The 15,858-nt window shown below is 39.0% G+C and overlaps 1 protein-coding gene across 1 annotated transcript in view; it reads right to left on the bottom strand.

Moving 5' to 3' along the window:
• GABRG3 (gamma-aminobutyric acid type A receptor subunit gamma3) overlaps positions 1-15,858 on the bottom strand; it is a 643,304-nt gene that overhangs the window by 3,909 nt on the left and 623,537 nt on the right. The window contains exons 7-9 of the mRNA XM_019945622.2: positions 11,602-11,754; positions 1,881-2,077; positions 1,551-1,610 (exon numbers count right to left, since the gene is read on the bottom strand). Of these exons, the coding sequence (XP_019801181.1) occupies positions 1,551-1,610; positions 1,881-2,077; positions 11,602-11,754 (410 nt within the window). The remainder of the gene's footprint in view (positions 1-1,550; positions 1,611-1,880; positions 2,078-11,601; positions 11,755-15,858) is intronic.

The raw sequence follows: 15,858 nt of genomic DNA, 5'->3' as shown, positions 1-15,858 counted from the left end.
AGAGTGGACTAGCCTTGCATACTATGGGGTGGGAAATCGTGGCACATTTATTTGGACAATTTTCCCCAAAGCAATGTGTGGTCATCAGTGGAGCCTGCTGCTGACCCTCATCGCAGAGAGGTTGCTCATCTCTGCTTTTCCTTTTCGGAGGTAGTGGCCCGTCAACTAAACTAACATGTGGATCTTTCAGAATAGAGTTGAAGATATTGTCAGCTAACTCCCCCTTCCTCTTTCTTCTGAACTTCTGTTGAAGTTTTCTCTGACTGCGTCTTTGCACATAGTCTGGAACTTTTTCTGTCTGTGAATTGTTTTTCTATGACTTTCTTCAGGGTCATTACACTTTCCTGCTTAAGAAAAATAAATTCTTCTAGCTTCTAGTTATTCTTTCTTTTGACAGTATCATTTCTACACCACTGATGTCAATATTTCTTTCTCCACTCCGAGCACTCTGGCCGTGTGAAGACTGAGAGTGGAGGAAGATATAATGTGCTCTCCGGCCTCAGGCTATTCGTTCTGATATTTTTCTGTTATTCAGCATCCCCCGCTCCCACCCATTCACCTTACTTTTCAATGCGTTGTTATTTGGCAGCATTTGATGGCCAGAACTATATGTTCACTGTGTAAAAATGGCCTTACCTTCTGTCAGAACTACAATGATACACACTTGAAGAAATGCTGATGAAAATTGTCTGAAATGCACTGAACATACGGTGCTGATCAGCAGTTAGAAAACCAATTGTGCTGTATGCTTGGGCATAAATTATTGTCAATTTCTGAGTTCACATGTATAAAGGAATAGAAATAGTTATACGTAAAAATTGTTATATGATAAAAGCGGTAGCGCACATCAATGATTTAAAGACATATTTTTTAATTTTTCAATAAATTCTTACATTAATCCATACAATCAATATTCAAGCACATTAATAATTAAATATAACAATTTTTCTTTAAATTGTGAAACCTTACTCAATATTTAAGAGGCCTTATGTTTTCAACATCTCGGCGTCCTTTCAGTAGAATGGGTGTTGTGAGGATAAATGAGTTGATACATGTACTGGTGGAATGCATTTTGGCAAAACTTGTGCAATCTTTGGCGTAGCCAATTCTGCGTCTAAGAATTTAGACTAATAGTTACAAGTATGTACAGAACTGTAATGATAAAAATATGTTTAAAAGTGAAAAAGTGTGGATTAGCCCTTTGTCCAGCCAAGATTGTGCATCAATCATGAACATATGATACAATTATTAAGATGATCCTATAAATTAATATTTTGACCCAGAAATGTATTTATAATTATTTTTGAGTTACAGGAATATATATGGTATACACTTTTACCCGGGGGGGTGGGTAGAAGGAGTGATTTTTTTTCCCTTTATTTTCCAAATTTTCTTAATTGGACATATTTTAAAGAATTAAGTACATTTTTGAAGGGAGTACATGCATTATTCATTGGCCTCCAATAAGTGCATGTGTAAACAATAATATCTTTCTATTGTAGTTTATCCAGAGTTCTCAGAAATATTTGCACTTGCAGTGCTATACGTACGGAGGGGGCTTGTAGACTTAAGCGTTCATGAATCCATCTTGAGGAATCTGGATATAGTAACTACAAGGAAATCAGAAAAAGTATTTAGAAAACTACTACGGAAATCTGCATCACAAAACACTGGTAAAGAGTAATCTTTAAAGTATGATCACATCAGTCCACGCCACTGGTAGGTGAAGCTGAAGAGTGCTTGAATGTCACATTCATATCTTTGGAATACCTGTGTTGTATTTTTAAAGACTTCTTCAACTATTTATATCATTATATAAGATCCTATGAATAAGAATCATTTACCTATCCGCCCAGAAAATCTTTGCTACTGGAACTCACCGATGTCTTTTTCTTAGTGCTAGCTGGTTTTCTACAACTTGAATAGTAGTTGAGGGTAGCATACTCCATCAAAGCAGCAAAGACAAATAAGAAGCAAACGGTCACGAAGAGGTCCATGGCTGTCACATAGGAAACACGAGGCAAGGATTTCCTGGCTATGGTGCTGAGTGTGGTCATGGTCAGCACTGTGGTTATGCCTGCACAGGGAACACATACCAAGTTGTGAAAGGGGTCACACAGGATCCCTCCATTGCGACACAGTGTTTTATTTTTATGTGACTGCTTCTTGACATTGCATAAATAGAATACATTTAATTGTAATTGTTTAATTTTGTAAGCAACAGTTCCATAAAATGTTTTATTATAGTCTTCACATTAACATTAAAATACCTGAATTAAGTTAATATCTTCCAGTTTATTCAGTTATTTTCGTACTGTTTGACATTTTGCCTCTTAAAAGTATTTTTAATGAAAATACAGTTTTCAGTCCCCTGTACTTTCCGTCAGTTCGTCATCTCACACTTTTTTCTGCCCAGATAAACCACTTTTTGTCTTCTCCTTCTCTATGCAACTTGTAAACTCTTTTTCTTGAAGACTCAGCACTCTTTCTAAGGCAAACGGCTTCGTAGGACCCCAGGCAGATCTGATAATATGTAGTTTCACTATTCCTGTACCTTCTATGATGTACCTTACTCTTCTGCTTCTCACAGAGAATTGCATATGTCTTTGCAGTATGTCTCCCTGAACTGACTGTGTGATCATTAAGAGAAAAACTGTATCTTGCTCATCTTGCTAGCCTATTACCTAATATTGTGCCTAGCATTCTAGGCTTTTCAATAAGTGCTTTGCATAAGTGTATTGATTCTTTGATTAATTAGTTAACTAATCACACTCGATTCAATCTATTTCATATATGTCGGCTAACACTAAAGATTTAATCAAAGACTGTGGAAAAAATTAGGAAAGGGTCATACATGTGATGAAAGAAAAACAAGAAAAGGAAATGGAGTTTACTAAAATGAAGAGTGAAATAACTGGATGATTATCATGTGAAATGATGAGCCTGCAGGATATTAGAACATGCAAGAGCTGTCAGACAGGCAGGCTAGTGACATAGACAACAGACTCACAAGAATAGATATTTTAACACTCCACCTCTGTGATTTAAAAGGAGTACTATAAAATACCTGCCCAGAAGTACTAATCAGGGATCAGGTATACGTGACAGATGCACACACATCAGATACCAGGTTTGCAGTTTGCATCCCAGCTACAGTTTAGTGCATATCTGGCCTGGCAATCAGCAAAGGCCAGTTGTAGAATAAATCAAACAGCACAGCTTGAGTAGGTGTACAAGATAATGAACTAGAAGTCAACGGCTTCAGCCTTGCTCTTGGCTTTTCAACATTTGGTCATATAAAGTTACCTTGTTTAAAATGAGTTTCTTTAATCAATTCAGTGAAAATAGGATGCCAGGCTCTCCATGTTGTAGGTGAGCAAGTTGTGAAACTTTTTGTAAAAATGATTTGTAAATTTGAAAAGTCTACACTGTTGACAGGTATTTTTATGAAAGAAGATTTCACAATAAATATATGTCCAATTTAATTTTTTAAAAAAGTGTTGACCATGTCATCTCTACAGAATTTATAAGTAGGTATTTTTCAGTAAAATTGGGTATTTTTACCTAACTTCTTCAAAACTTTTTTCTCATGTTTTGGAACACCAGGTGCAGTTATGTTATACATCTTCATACTGTCTCAAAGATCACTGAGGCTCTGTTCATTTTAAATATTTTGATTCCCTCTTTTCTTCTGATTAGTTAAATTTTATATGATGGTTTTCAATTATACATGACTTTTTTCCCCTGCCATTTTTCAATCTGCTCTTAAGCTCATCTAGTGATTTTTTTTCAATTCGACTATTATACATTTAACTCTAAAATTTCTTTTTTAATATACTACATCAGCTATTATCCATCTGGTCATCTGGTAATTCATTATTTTATTTTAAATCCTTGAATATTTGTAATCATACATGCTTTTACAGATAGTTTCCTGTAATTGATATTTAATCTCATAGCGTTGTGGTCAGAAAAGATACTTGATACAATTTCAATTTTCTTAAATTTACCAAGGCTTGATTTGTGACCCAAGATATGATCTATCTTGGAGAATGTTCCATGAGCAATTCAGAAAAATGTATATTCTGTTGTGTTTGATCAAATGTCCTATCTGTTGATTCAACATCAGAGTTGCATTTTTTTTACATCTTTATTGGAGTGTAATTGCTTTACAATGGTGTGTTAGTTTCTGCTTTATAACAAAGTGAACCACTTATACATATGTTCCCATGTATCTTCCCTCTTGCGTCTCGCTCCCTCCCACCCTCTTTATCCTACCACTCTAGGTAATCATAGAGCACAGAGCTAATCTCCCTGTGCTATGCGGCTGCTTCCCACTAGCTATCTATTTTATGTTTTGTAGTGTACGTTTGGGAGTGTATTTTACGTTTGGCCTGCAGTTTTCTTTCTTTGTGACGTCCTTGTCTGCTTTTGGTATCAGGTGGCTTCGTAGAATGAGTCTGGGAGTGTTCCACCCTCTGCTATATTTTGGAAAAGTTTGACAAGGATAGGTGTCAGCTCCTCTCTAAATGTTTCAAAGTGCCTGTGAAGCCATCTGGTCCTGGACTTTTGTTTGTTGGAAGATTTTTAATCAAAGTTTCAATGTCAGTGCCTGTGGTTGTTCTGTTAATATTTTCTATTTCTTCCTGATTCAGCGTTTGCAGGTTGTGCAACTCTAAGAATTTGTTCATTTCTTCCAGGTTGTCTATTTTATTGGCGTAGAGTTGTTTGTAGTAATCTTTCATCTTTTGTATTTCTGCAGTGTCAGTTTTTACTTCTCCATTTTCGTTTATAATTCTATTGATTTGAGTCATTTCCCTTTTTTGCTTGATGAGTTTGGCTAATGGTTTGTAAGTTTTATCTTCGCAAATAACCAGGTTTTAGTTTTATTGATCTTTGCTATCGTTATCTTCATTTCTTTTTCATGTATTTCTCATCTGATCTTTATGATTTCTTTCCTTCTGCTAACTTTGGGGTTCTTTTGTTCTTCTTTTTCTAATTGCTTTAGGTGCAAGATTAGGTTGTTTAACCTCTTCAATAAGTGGTGCTGGGAAAACTGGACAGGTACATGTACAAGTATGAGATTAGATCACTCCCTAACAGCATGCAGAAAAATAAGCTCAAAATGGATTAAAGACCTAAATGTACGGCCAGAAACTTTCAAACTCTTAGAGGAAAACAAACATACACAGAAGACTCTAAGACTAAGTCACAGCAAGATCCTTTTTGACCCACCTCCTAGAGAAATGGAAATAAAAACAAAAATAAATGGGACCTAATGAAACTTCAAAGCTTTTGCACAGCAAAGGAAACCATAAACAAGACCAAAAGACATCCCTCAGAATGGGAGAAAATATTTGTCAATGAAGCAACTGACAAAGGATTAATTTCCAATATTTACAAGCAGCTCATGCAGCTCAATAACAAAAAAAAAAACCAAACAACCCAATCCAAAAATGAGCAGAAGACCTAAATAGACATTTCTCCAAAGAAGATATACAGGTTGCCTACAAACACATGAAAGAATGCTCAACATCATTAATCATTAGAGAAATGCAAATCAAAACTAAAATGAGATATCATCTCACACCAGTCAGAATGGCCATCATCAAAAAATCTAGAAACAATAACTGCTGGAGGGGGTGTGGAGAAAATGGAACACTCTGTGCTGCTGGTGGGAATGTGAATTGGTACAGGCACCATGGAGAACAGTATGGAGGTTCCTTAAAAAACTACAAATAGAACTGCCATATGACCCAGGAATCCCACTACTGGGCATATACCCTGAGAAAACCATAATTCAAAAAGATCATGTACCAAAATGTTCGCTGCAGCTCTATTTACAATAGCCAGGAGATGGAAACAACCTAAGTGTCCATTGTCGATGGATAAAGATGTGCCACACAATGGAATGCAATGGAATATTACTCAGCTATAAAAAGAAACGAAATTGAGCTATTTGTAATGAGGTGGCTAGACCTAGAGTCTGTCATACAGAGTGAAGTAAGTCAGAAAGAGAAAGACAAGTACCGTATGCTAACACATATATATGGAATTTAAGGGGAAAAAATGTGAAGAACATAGGGGTAAGACAGGAATAAAGACACAGACCTACTTGAGAACGGCCTTGAGGATATGGGGAGGGGGAAGGGTGAGATGTAACAAAGCGAGAGAGAGGCATGGACGTATATACACTACCAAACGTAAGATAGATAACTAGTGGGAAGCAGCCGAATAGCACAGGGAGATCAGCTCAGTGCTTGGTGACAGCTTGGAGGGGTGGGATAGGGAGGGTGAGAGGGAGGGAGACGCAAAAGGGAAGAGATATGGCTACATACGTATATGTACAACTGACTCACTTTGTTATAAAGCAGAAACTAACACACCATTGTAAAGCAATTATAGCCCAATAAACATGTTAAAAAAAATAAAAGAAAGCCTTGCCTAAATGAAAAAAAAAATTAGGTTGTTTATTCGAGATGTTTCCTGTTTCTTAAATTAGGATTCTATTGCTATAAATTTCCCACTTAGAACTGCTTTTGCTGCATCCCATTGGTTTTGGTTCGTTTTGTCTCTATTTTCATTTGTTTCTAGGTATTTTTTTATTTCCTCTTAGATTTCTTCAGTGATCACCTCATTATTAAGTAGTGTATTATTTAGCCTCCATGTGTTTGTTTGTATTTTTTACAGATCTTTTCCTGTAATTGATAGCTAGTCTTATGGCGTTGTGGTCAGAAAAGATAATTGATACCACTTCAATTTTCTTAAATTTACCAAGGCTTGATTTGTGACCCAAGATATGATCTATCCTGGAGAATGTTCCATGAGCAATTCAGAAAAATGTATATTCTGTTGTGTTTGATCGAATGTCCTATAAATATCAAATCCGTCTTGTTTAATGTATCATTTAAAGCTTGTGTTTCCTTATTTATTTTCTTTTTGGATGATCGGTCCTTTGGTGAAAGTAGGGTGTTAAAGTCCCCTACTATGAATGTGTTACTGTCGATTTCCCCTTTTATGGCTGTTAGGATTTGCCTTATGTATTGAGGTGCTCCTATGTTGGGTGCATAAATATTTACAATTGTTATATCTTCTTCTTGGATCGATCCCTTGATCATTATGTAGTGTCCTTCTTTGTCTCTTGTAATAGTCTTTATTTTAAAGTCTATTTTTTCTGATATGAGAATTGCTACTCCAGCTTTCTTTTGGTTTCCATTTGCATGGAATATCTTTTTCCTTCCCCTCACTTTCAGTCTGTATGTATCTCTAGGTCTGAAGTGGGTCTCTTGTAGACAGCATATATATGAGCCTTGTTTTTGTATCCATTCAGCCAAGTCTATGTCTTTTGGCGGAAGCATTTAATCCATTTGCATTTAAGGTAATTATCGATATGTATGTTCCTCTTCCCATTTTCTTAATTGTTTTGGGTTTGTTATTGTAGGTCTTTTCCTTCTCTTGTGTTTCTTGCTTAGAGAAGATCCTTTAGCATTTGTTGTAAAGCTGGTTTGGTGGTGCTGAACTCTCTCAGCTTTTGCTTGTCTGTAAAGTCTTTAATTTCTCCATCAAATCTGAATGAGATCCTTGCTGGGTAATCTTGGTTGTAGGTTTTTCTCCTTCATCACTTTAAATATGTCCTGCCAGTCCCTTCTGGCTTGCAGAGTTTCTGCTGAAAGATCAGCTCTTAACCTTATGGGGATTCCCTTGTGTGTTATTTTTCCCTTGCTGCTTTTAATATGTTTTCTTTGTATTTAATTTTTGATAGTTTGATTAATATGTGTCTTGGCGTGTTTCTCCTTGGATTTACCCTGTATGGGACTCTCTGTGCTTCCTGGACTTGATTAAGTATTTCCTTTCCCATATTAGGGAAGTTTTCAACTATAATCTCTTCAAATATTTTCTCAGTTCCTTTCTTTTTCTCTTCTTCTTCTGGAACCCCTATAATTCCAATGTTGGTGCATTTAATGTTGTCCCAGAGGTCTCTGAGACTGTCCTCAGTTCTTTTCATTCTTTTTTCTTTATTCTGCTCTGAAGTAGTTATTTCCACTATTTTATCTTCCAGGTCACTTATCCGTTCTCCTGCCTCAGTTATTCTGCTATTGATCCCTTCTAGAGTATTTTAATTTCATTTATTTTGTTGTTCATCGTTGCTTGTTTCATCTTGAGTTCTTCTAGGTCCTTGTTAAATGTTTCTTGCATTTTCTCTATTCTATTTCCAATATTTTGGATCATCTTTACTATCATTATTCTGAATTCTTTTTCAGGTAGACTGCCTATTTCTTCATTTGTTAGGTCTGGTGGGTTTTTATCTTGCTCCTTCGTCTGCTGTGTGTTTTTCTGTCTTCTCATTTTGCTTATCTTACTGTGTTTGGCGTCTACTTTTTGCAGGCTGCAGGTTCGTAGTTCCCGTTGTTTTTGGTGTCTGTCCCCAGTGGCTAAAGTTGGTTCAGTGGGTTGTGTAGGCTTCCTGGTGGAGGGGACTAGTGCCTGTGTTCTGGTGGATGAGGCTGGATCTTGTCTTTCTGGTGGGCAGGTCCACGTCTGGTGGTGTGTTTTGGGGTTACTGTGGACTTATGATTTTAGGCAGCCTCTCTGCTAATGCGTGGGATTGTGTTCCTGTCTTGCTAGTTGTTTGGCATAAGGTGTCCAGCACTGTAGTTTGCTGGTCGTTGAGTGAAGCTGGGTGTTGGTGTTGAGATGGAGATCTCTGGGAGATTTTTGCTGTTTTGTTATTACATGGAGCTGGGAGGTCTCTTGTGGACCAGTGTCCTGAAGTTGGCTCTCCCACCTCAGAGGCACAGCACTGACTCCTGGCTGCAGCACCAAGAGCCTTTCATCCACACGGCTCAGAATAGAAGGGAGACAAAAGAAAGAAAGAGGAAAAAAAGGAAGAAAGAAAGAAAGAGGATAAAAGGAAAGAAAATAAAGTAACGTAAAATAAAATAGTTATTAAAAAATAATTATTAAGAAAATTTTTTTTAAAAATAAAAAACAAAACAAAAAACCTGACGCATAGAACCCTAGGACAAATGGTGAAAAGAAAGCTATACAGACAAAATTTCACACAAAAACATCCAGCTACACGTGACCAAAAGAGGAAAAGGGAAAAAAACAGTAAATCTTGCTCTCAAAGTCCACCTCCTCAATTTGGGATGATTCGTTCTCTATTCAGGTATTCCACAGTTGCACAGTTGATGTTGGAGATTATTCCGCTGCTTCTGAGGCTGCTGGGACAGATTTCCCTTTCTTTTGTTTGCACAGCTCCCTTGTTTCGGCTTTGGATTTGGCCCCGCCTCTGCTTGTAGGTCGCTGGAGGACCTGTTCTTTGCTCAGATAGGACGGGTTAAAGGAGCCGCTGATTAGGGGGCTTTACTCACTCAGGCCGGGGGGATGGAGGGGTTACGGAGTGCGGGGCGATCTTGCGGTGGCAGGGGCTGGCGTGACGTTGCACCAGCCTGAGGTGACCTGTGCGTTCTCCCGGGGAAGTTGTTCCTGGATCCCGGGACCCTGGCAGAGGAGGGCTGCACAGCCTCCAGGGACGGGAGGTGTGGAGAGTGACAGATGCTCGCACAGTTTTCTTAGTGGTGGCAGCAGCAGCCTGAGCATCTCTTGCCCATCTCTGGAGCTCCTTTAAGCGGAGTTCTTAATCCCCTCTCCTCACGCACCAGGAAACAAAGAGGGAAGAAAAAGTCTCTTGCCTCTTCGGCAGGTCCAGACTTTTCCCCGGACTCCCTCCCGGCTAGCCGTAGTGCAGTAACCTCCTCATGCTGTGTTCACGCCACCAGTCCTCTCCCTGCCCTCCGACTGAAGCCCGAGCCTCAGTTCCCAGCCCCGCCAGCCCTGGCGGTTGAGCAGAAAAGCCTCTCGGGCTGGTAAGTGCCGGTCGGCACCGATCCTCTGTGCGGGAATCTCTCTGCTTTGCCCTCTGCACCCCTGTTGCTGTGCTCTCTTCTGCGGCTCCGAAGCTATCCCCCGCTGCCACCTGCAGTCTCCACCCGCAAAGGGGCTTCTAGTGTGTGGAAACCTTTCCTCCTTCAAGGCTCCCTCCCACTGGTACAGGTCCCGTCCTTATTCTTTTGGCTCTGTTTATTCTTTTTTCTTTTGCCCTACCCAGGTACGTGGGGACTTTCTTGCCTTTTGGGAGGTCTGAGGTCTTCTGCCAGCGTTCAGTGGGTGTTCTATATGAGCAGTTCCACATGTAGATGTATTTCTGTTGTATCTCTGGGCAGGAATGTTATCTCTGCATGTTACTCTTCCACCATCTTCCGTCTCTCTTCCCAGAGTTGCATTTTGATGTTGACTTTTTTCTTTGATCAAGAGTCACATTTACTTAATTCTTAGAAAGTCTATTAATTTTTTACTGTATACACAATATTGTAGATGATACCTCATAAAGAGCATTGACAGTTATTTTTTTTAAAAGAATGTTGAATGTTTTCTTATAATTGATTTAATGCTGGTGCTTTTGATCTTGTCATAGAATGATTTAAGCTTTATCTAAAGTAGGCACAACCATTCTGGTGTCAACCAAATATCCTGGTGTTAATGACATTTCTCCACTCTTCTGGTCTGTAACTCTATTAATGGCAAACACTGTGTATTTCTGGTATATTTATCCTCTTAATACTACAATGGTGACACTATTTTTTTTTTTTTTCTGTACGCGGGTCTCTCACTGTTGTGGCCTCTCCCTTTGCGGAGCACAGGCTCCGGACACACAGGCCCAGCGGCCACGGCTCACGGGCCCTGCCGCTCCACGGAATATGAGATCTTCCTGGACCAGGGCACAAACCCACGTCCCCTGCATCGGCAGGTGGACTCTCAACCACCTGTGCCACCAGGAAGCCCCTACAATGGCCACACTTTGATAGGACTTTCATAGTCTTAAGTTGTGAGCTACTTATTGAAGGCATGCTCACTATGACACCCTAATATGTAATTGTAAGGTCATAACCTCAAGAAAAGTTACAAAATTTGTGTTATGCTTTTGCCAGCTGATTTACTAATTCTTTCATGTATTTTCTGTTCAGCATGCAAAACTAATATTGGCAGAGGATACTAAAGGCTAATTTTGTTCAAAAAGTACTTTGTTGTTAAATGATTTTTAAAAGCCACCAGAAAATGTTCAATGTAATATAGAAGACTGTAAATATTTTAAAATTTAAGCAGTTCCCTTTTTTCTGAAAGAAATTTGAGGGGAACCTTTATATGCTACATTGCCTGTGTTAATAAAATATGGAAAGGCAAAATTCCTATCATTAAAAAAAACATATACAACATGTTGCACAATCACAATCTTAAAACCACCGAAATTTAATGTTTTCTTAAGAGGACTTTGGTTGCCAGAAAAAAATTCATGAGAAGAATTTTTAGGTTATAGATAGGTAAAATAATATAGATAGAAAGTTTAACCTCAAATTTTAAGTGGCACACATGGAATTCTACAGTCAGGAAGAACAGTCTAAATTATCTACCTAAAAACAAGCATGAATCAAGTAGCCTTCAAATTAGATCAGTTATATTTGAGCTAGGCTTTTTATTGAAAATATTTTTATGAATACTTCTATGTTAAACAAAATGGTAGCAAAGATTTTTGAAACTCACCTAATGCTGTTCTTGCTGGTGTAGCATCTTTTTTGATCCAAAATGATACCCAGGATAAAACCACAGTCAGTATACAAGGAATGTATGTCTGAATAGTGAAGTATCCCATTCTTCTACTCAATTCAAAATATATAGTCATGACAACATAATCACCTGTAATAAAACATTGTCAAAATTAACTTTCTTGTGTTAAAATAATTCAAAGAAATAAATTATTAAAACATTTTGTTAAATGAATAACGGATAAATATATTCAAGTACAACATTCATCAAACTGGGGAGTCAAAATTCTGGGGCTCTTAATTTTTATCATATCCGTGGTCCTGTGAGGCATTTTACTGTAAAAGGCACAAAAAGATATGTATTAATTAGAAGTGATAGATATGCACATTTATTCCACAGGAGATCATTATCTAATGTTCAGCTGTATGTTGCATGCTTAAAATCAAGGATAACAAATCAACCCTCAAGTAAATCCATTTTCATTTTGCTTTCTTAACAGTAACAGATGTACACATAAACTTTCAAATCTAAACTCCTGTAACAAATTTATATTTCTATTTTTTAGTATGAATTGCATCTTGCTACCACTGTAAATTTTCAAAACTTTATTATGGTCTAGTTGTGACCCAGGGTAAGCCACCCCAAAATGTGTCTAAATAGCATATTGATTATTTTGAATTAAAGTTACTTAAGAAATGCCAACATAAGAGGGACACTCTGACTCTCCTCTCTGTATCTGAAAGCAGAAAAAAAAATCTCTCATGTGAAAGGGGCACTCCCCGCATCTAGAGGTAGGACTTCCTTATCACAAAGAAGCCTGTATAAAAAAACCTTGTCCCGTGTCAATTTTACAATTAGTCCAGCCACAAGAACTCAAGGGGGGATGATGGGGAATTACTCCGTCCCCAACAGTCTACACCATTCTGCATGAAATGCCCCTTGCACCTATATTCTTTGCATTCCTGGTCTCCCCAGGTCCTCTGATTTGCCAAGATCCTTCCTCAATTGCTGCTGCATCCCTTGCCTACTGCCTAAGATGCTTTTCTTTTCCCATCACTTGCATCCAGATAGTTACAAGTCAACTTTGAAGCGCAGCTTAGAAATCATTTAGCCTGCCAGGAAGCGTTCCTTATCTGTTTCTAACAACTGCAATAAAGTTATTTCTATAATTACCTATAAAAACAATGTTGTCTTAAGAACAATAAATTAGTTGGGTTATAGAATATATGTCTTGTTTATCAATGTTACTTGGTAAGCAATCAACTGGTAATTGTTTAATGAAAAGATTACCATGAAAGTCCCATTTTACTTAAAAATATTGATAGGGAGACCATATTAAGCCAGTATAAAATTATACCTCTCATTAAATTAGAATATTTATTGAGGAATGTGGTGTTCTGTTTTAGCAATATTTAGGATGGCTGATAGAACATCAATTATTGAGATCATTTTTCCAAGAAACATTTAAATATTTTAGCAAATTCCAGTATAAAGGAATCCGAATGATTAACCTGAAGGAATAAATAAAACCCACAAATATAGTTTTCTAAGTAATATGAAAGTCAAGTTACATCATTTCCTTGGGAAATTTTATTGAATTATGTGTGATATTTAAATGTTTATGAATTTACAGAAAACAGTAGACAGAAAAGCAAAACCTAATAAATCACCCTAACTGTTATGAACACACCCAAGTGGAATATACAAAGAGTTGAATAATTTCTTCAACCACCATTGTCATTTCCTAAGATAAACAGTAGGACAACTCCAGAGTAGGCACATAATTCATTTTAGCAAATACATCCTCTTTGGCCTAACCTGAGGTGAACAGGTACCCCAAATCTTGGGTTCAGAATACCCCTTTGCCTAACTCAGAGGTCTGCCTGAACGTCCCACTGTCAGGTGTGAAAGTAGAAATGGACAGTCAAGGACACATTTTGAAGCCAGATTATTTTAAAATAACTTCTTTTTTCTTTCTTTCTTCTTTCTTTCATTCTTTTTTTTTCTTTGTTCTTTCTTCCTCTTTCATTCTTTCTTTCTTTCTTATTTTTGGCTGTGTTGGGTCTTCATTGCTGCACGGATGCTTTCTCTAGTTGCATGTGGAATCTTCCTTGACCAGGGCTCAAACCCGTGTCTCCTGCATTGGCAGGAGGATTCTTAACTATTGCACCACCAGGGGAAGTCCTGGCTCTTGGTGAGGTTCTGGGACACACCACAGAAACTGGTTCCAGAGAACCCCCTCGTTCCTATTTTCCAGCTTCTACTTGGAGAAGCGGGGGCAGGAAGAATTGTGATTTCCGGCTTCACTGGCCCCTACAGGAAGACCAACGAAAAGCCAATATGCTACTCATCCCAAATTGGCTACGGCAAAAGAAATAAGGAAAAATAGAGACAAAAGAGTAGGGATGAAACCTGCACCAGTGAGAAGGAGCTGTGAAAGAGGAAAGGTTTCCACACCCTAGGAAGCCCCTTCACGGGCGGAGACTGTGGGTAGCGGAAGGCGGAAGGCTCGTAGCCAGGGAGGAGAGTGCAGCCTCAGGGGTTCAGAGGGCAAAGCAGAGAGATTCCCACACAGAGGATCAGTGACGACCAGTTCTCACCAGCCTGAGAGGCTTGTCTGCACACTCACCAGAATGGGTGGGGGTGCGAGCTGAGTTTCAGGCTTCGGTCAGATCCCAGGGAAAGGTTTGGGTTGGCTGCATGAACACAGCCTGAAGGGAGCTAATGCAACACTGCTGGCCAGGAGGGAGTCCGGGAAAATGTCTGGAGCTGCTGAAGAATCGTTTTTTTTGCTTCTGTTTCCTGGTGTGCAAAGAGAGGGGATTAGGAGTGCCGCTTAAAGGAGATCCAGGGATGGGCTCAAGCCACGGCTATTAACGCACACCTCAGAGACGGGAATGAGATGCTAAGGCTGGTGCTGTAGCCACCAAGAAGCTTGTGTGGAAGCACAAGTCACTCTCCACACCTCTTGTCCCAGGAGCCTGTGCAGCCCACCACTGCCAGGGTCCTGTAATACAGGGACCACTTCCCCTGAAGAACACACGGCGCACCTCAGGCTGTTGCAATGTCATGCTGGCCTCTGCCGTTGCAGGCTCGCTCCGCTTTCTGTACCTCTCCCGCCACCCGGGTTGAGTGAATCAGAGCCCCCGAATCAGCTGCTACTTAAACCCTGTCCTATCTGAGCGAAGTACAGATGCCTGCCCTCAGGCGACCTCCATGCAGAGTGGATTAAATATCCACAACCAACTTGATGTACCGTGTACCTGTGGAGTACCTGGATAGACAACGTATCATCCCAAATTGACAAGGTGGACTTTGCGAGCAAAGATTTTATATATATATATATATTTTTTTTTTATTCTCTTTTGTGAGTACGTATGTGGAGGCTTCTGTGTGTCATTCAGTCGGTATAACTTTGCTTTTAACATTTATCCAAGAGTTCTGTCTGTTTTTTGTTTTTGTATAGTTTTTAGCACTAGTTATCATGGTGGGCCTGATTTTTAGTGTGTTTGTTCTTTTTTTTCTTTTTTTATTACTTAAAACATTTATAAAATAATTTTTTATTTTACCTTTTTCTTTCTTCTTTCTTTTTTCTCAATTTTATTCTGAACTGTGTGGATGACAGGCTCTTGGTGCTCCAGCCAGGCATCAGGGCTGTGCGACTGAGGTGGGAGAGCCAAGTTCAGGACACTGGCCCACAAGAGACCTCCAAAGCTCAACGTAAAAAAAAACAGTGAAAATCTCCTACAGATCTCCACCTCAACACAAAGACCCAGCTACACTCAACGACCAGAAAGCTACAGTGCTGGACACCCCATACCAAACAACTAGCAATACAGGAACACAACACCATCGACTAGCAGAGAGGCTGTCTATAACCATAATAATACCATGGACACCACAAAACAAACCACCAGGGCAGACCAGCCAACCAGAAAAACAAGATCCTGCCTCATTCACCAGAACACAGTCACTATCACCTCCACCAGGAAGTCTACACAACCCACTGAACCAAACTTCACCACTGGGGACAGACACCAAAAACAGCAGGAACTAGCAACCTGCAGCCTGCGAAAAGGAGACCCCAAACACAGTAAGTTAAGCAAAATGAGTAGACAGAGAAACACACAGCAGGTGAAGAAGCAAAGACAAAAGCCACAAGATGTAACAGATGAAGAGGAAATAGGCAGTCTACCTGAAAAATAATTCAGAATAATGATAGTAAAGATGATCCAAAATCTTGTAAATAAAATG

This window comes from Tursiops truncatus, chromosome 2, assembly GCF_011762595.2.
Source record: "Tursiops truncatus isolate mTurTru1 chromosome 2, mTurTru1.mat.Y, whole genome shotgun sequence".
Classification (NCBI taxonomy): domain Eukaryota; kingdom Metazoa; phylum Chordata; class Mammalia; order Artiodactyla; family Delphinidae; genus Tursiops; species Tursiops truncatus.
This window is presented reverse-complemented; position numbering and strand designations above follow the sequence as displayed.